Source organism: Wasmannia auropunctata, unplaced genomic scaffold (genome assembly GCF_000956235.1).
Source record: "Wasmannia auropunctata unplaced genomic scaffold, wasmannia.A_1.0 LD327074.1, whole genome shotgun sequence".
Taxonomy (NCBI): Eukaryota; Metazoa; Arthropoda; class Insecta; order Hymenoptera; family Formicidae; genus Wasmannia; species Wasmannia auropunctata.
In genome coordinates this window covers 1-2,602 of record NW_012035816.1, presented here as the reverse complement: position 1 = coordinate 2,602, position 2,602 = coordinate 1, and the positions used below count along the sequence as shown (strand labels likewise).

General features: G+C 28.2%; 1 protein-coding gene across 1 annotated transcript; it reads left to right on the top strand.

Moving 5' to 3' along the window:
* Positions 1-226: 226 nt before the first annotated feature.
* Positions 227-1,413, top strand: LOC105460179. Its single transcript, XM_011706619.1, has 2 exons — positions 227-611; positions 756-1,413. Exons 1-2 carry the CDS (start codon positions 344-346, stop codon positions 1,070-1,072), a joined length of 585 nt encoding a protein of 194 aa, XP_011704921.1. The 5' UTR covers positions 227-343; the 3' UTR covers positions 1,073-1,413.
* Positions 1,414-2,602: the final 1,189 nt, after the last annotated feature.

The window sequence follows — 2,602 nt, the reverse complement described above, 5'->3', positions numbered from 1 at the left end:
TTTTATAGCAATGTTTATCAGTTTTACATTCCAACAAATTATTTTAATGATTTAATAAAAAATTATTTTCAGTTTTGTTTTCAGCAAAATTTTTAGATCTTTTAACACAATTGTTCTTTCCGTGCACGAAAGATGCATAATGTCCTAAGATATAATTTTTCATTATTAAATTGAAACTTCTATTAACAATTTTTTATCAAAAAGTTTTCAGCTTTATATAAGAAATATAATATAAATTGTTTTTCTAGCTTCTTACATTCATCCATGTGGCCGTATAGAACCGAACTACGAACAATGCCTTGCGAGAAACTTTGAGGACATAAAATATAAGATCTGTTCAGGGATGCCGGAACTAAATGTTCCACCACCCGAGCCACTTGTTATTGACAAACTAGTTATTTATGACACTGCCAGTACTAAGTTGTATCTTAGAGATGCAAAAGTATATGGATTTTGTAATGCTGCCATAAACTCCATTTACACAGATTCTGATAGGCAGCATTTCGAGTTTGATCTCAGTATTAAGCATCTTCGTATGAACGCTACGTATGACTTTGACATACACATACTGACGCAGATTACTCACAAGGGAAAAGTTCACGTTACTACCGGTAGGTATAATAACTGATGCAAACCTTATATAAAAATAAAATATGAATACACTTAATGAAACTTAATTTAGGATAAAAGATTAAAAATTTTCAAATATCTCATGAAATTATATTAATTAATTTAAATTATCAAATTTATTGTAGATTTCGCAAATGTAAAACTAGGAATAGATTTTAAAACGACAACTAAGAACGGTGTTAAACACGCATATGCGTCGAAAACGAAAGCGCGTCTCGACGTCAAAGAATTCAACTACGAGTTCGATGAGACCGAAAAGGAATTAGTTGACTTACATAAAATACTTAATAATGTCGTAACCACCAATGAAGAGGAAATGAGGAGAAAAGTTATACCGTCATTGGAAAAAGAGATCTCCAAAAAGATGATATCAATTTTCAATGATATGTTTCGACATACCCGTTATGAAGAAATATTTCCCGAAACAACACAAATTATCTAGAATTTTGTGGTCTACTTAGTTTGCTTTTTGCATCTTGCATCTTGCGAGGTTGGTCACAAATTTTGTCTCTACATTTTAAAATTTACCGGATAATGGAAAAAAATATCATTTTTATTATTAATACATTGTTATGTTAGAATAACAGCGTATATTTGTATAAATTAATAATTATGTACTTTATGTCTGTTACTAACATATGTTCTTTGTGTCATTTCAAATATCTTTATCGAATCATTTTTATCGAAAGGGTTTTAAGTAAAAAAATATAATGTTACATGATGTTATAAAATTATAAAAAAGTAAATGTTTAATAAAGATGCAACATACATTTTTGTTCTGTATTCATCTGTATTTGCAGTTCTACTCGTAACTTAGTAGCGCGTTTACCTATGAGCTTTGGGACTTGAGCCTCTGGAGCGCTGTGCGCGCTGAAGTATCAGAGGTACCGCAACTTTTTGAATCATACAGTGATTCAGAAAGCTGCGATTTTATCGCATTTGTAAGTTTTTTTTACAATTAATGTAATTTATTTTGGAAAGATATTTCCAAAAATCTTTGCTACTTTGGAAAGATTCAACAGATATAAAATTATCTTCACAAAGAAAAGATAAAAAGTAAACAAAGACGTACTCCCGTTGAAAACATATTTTATAAAAAAAATATTTAGCAAGAATTTTAGATTTAAAAAGTAAATAAAGGATATATGGGTACCACAAATTTCGTCGAATAATCAAAAATTTATTTATTCTATGTTCTTTATTGTGTCATTATTATTTATCACATTATTTCTTATTAGTATTTTTTATTTGTTTGATGTCATACACCTTGTTATTTTCTTAAAAATTAATTTTCTTAATAAAATTATATTTACACGAATTATAAATATACGAAAAAATAAAAACCGGTTGCTAAGTCAATATAGAACCGGTTTGAATCACTATTCCATCTTCCTATGTCACAAACAATTCATATAGAACGAATATTGATTCCTTTCTTGCGATGCATTTTTAAATTTGATCATATCAGAGAAATAAAACAAATAAAATACAGCCTGCACAACGATACTTTTCATTCTTTATATTTGCTATTAAAATAAATGAAGATTTAGAGAACGTTTTAAAATAGTGGGATTCTATACTACGAAATCGATCAGTTTATGTTGATTTTATTTGATGTTTGCTTTACATTCGTATTATTTGTTTTATGCAATTTACCTTATCTGTATCTCACAATCAAAGATACTCTGATAAGCGACGTTTTTTAATAGGAGAAAAGGTAATATAGGATAATTCCGGTATATACACCGCACCTATTAAAAACTTAATTTATCAGGTATTATTGATTATGGTTAAGGTAAATGAACTATAGTAAAAACTTTAGACTGTCTATTAGACTATGAAAAAAATATTAGGAATCCAAAATATTTATTTTTTATATTAAAAAAAATTCTTTAAACCCTTGCATTTTTGTCGTATAAAAATTTGGGTAGGTTACTCATGGGCGGATGGAATGAATGACTCAAAAAATAGA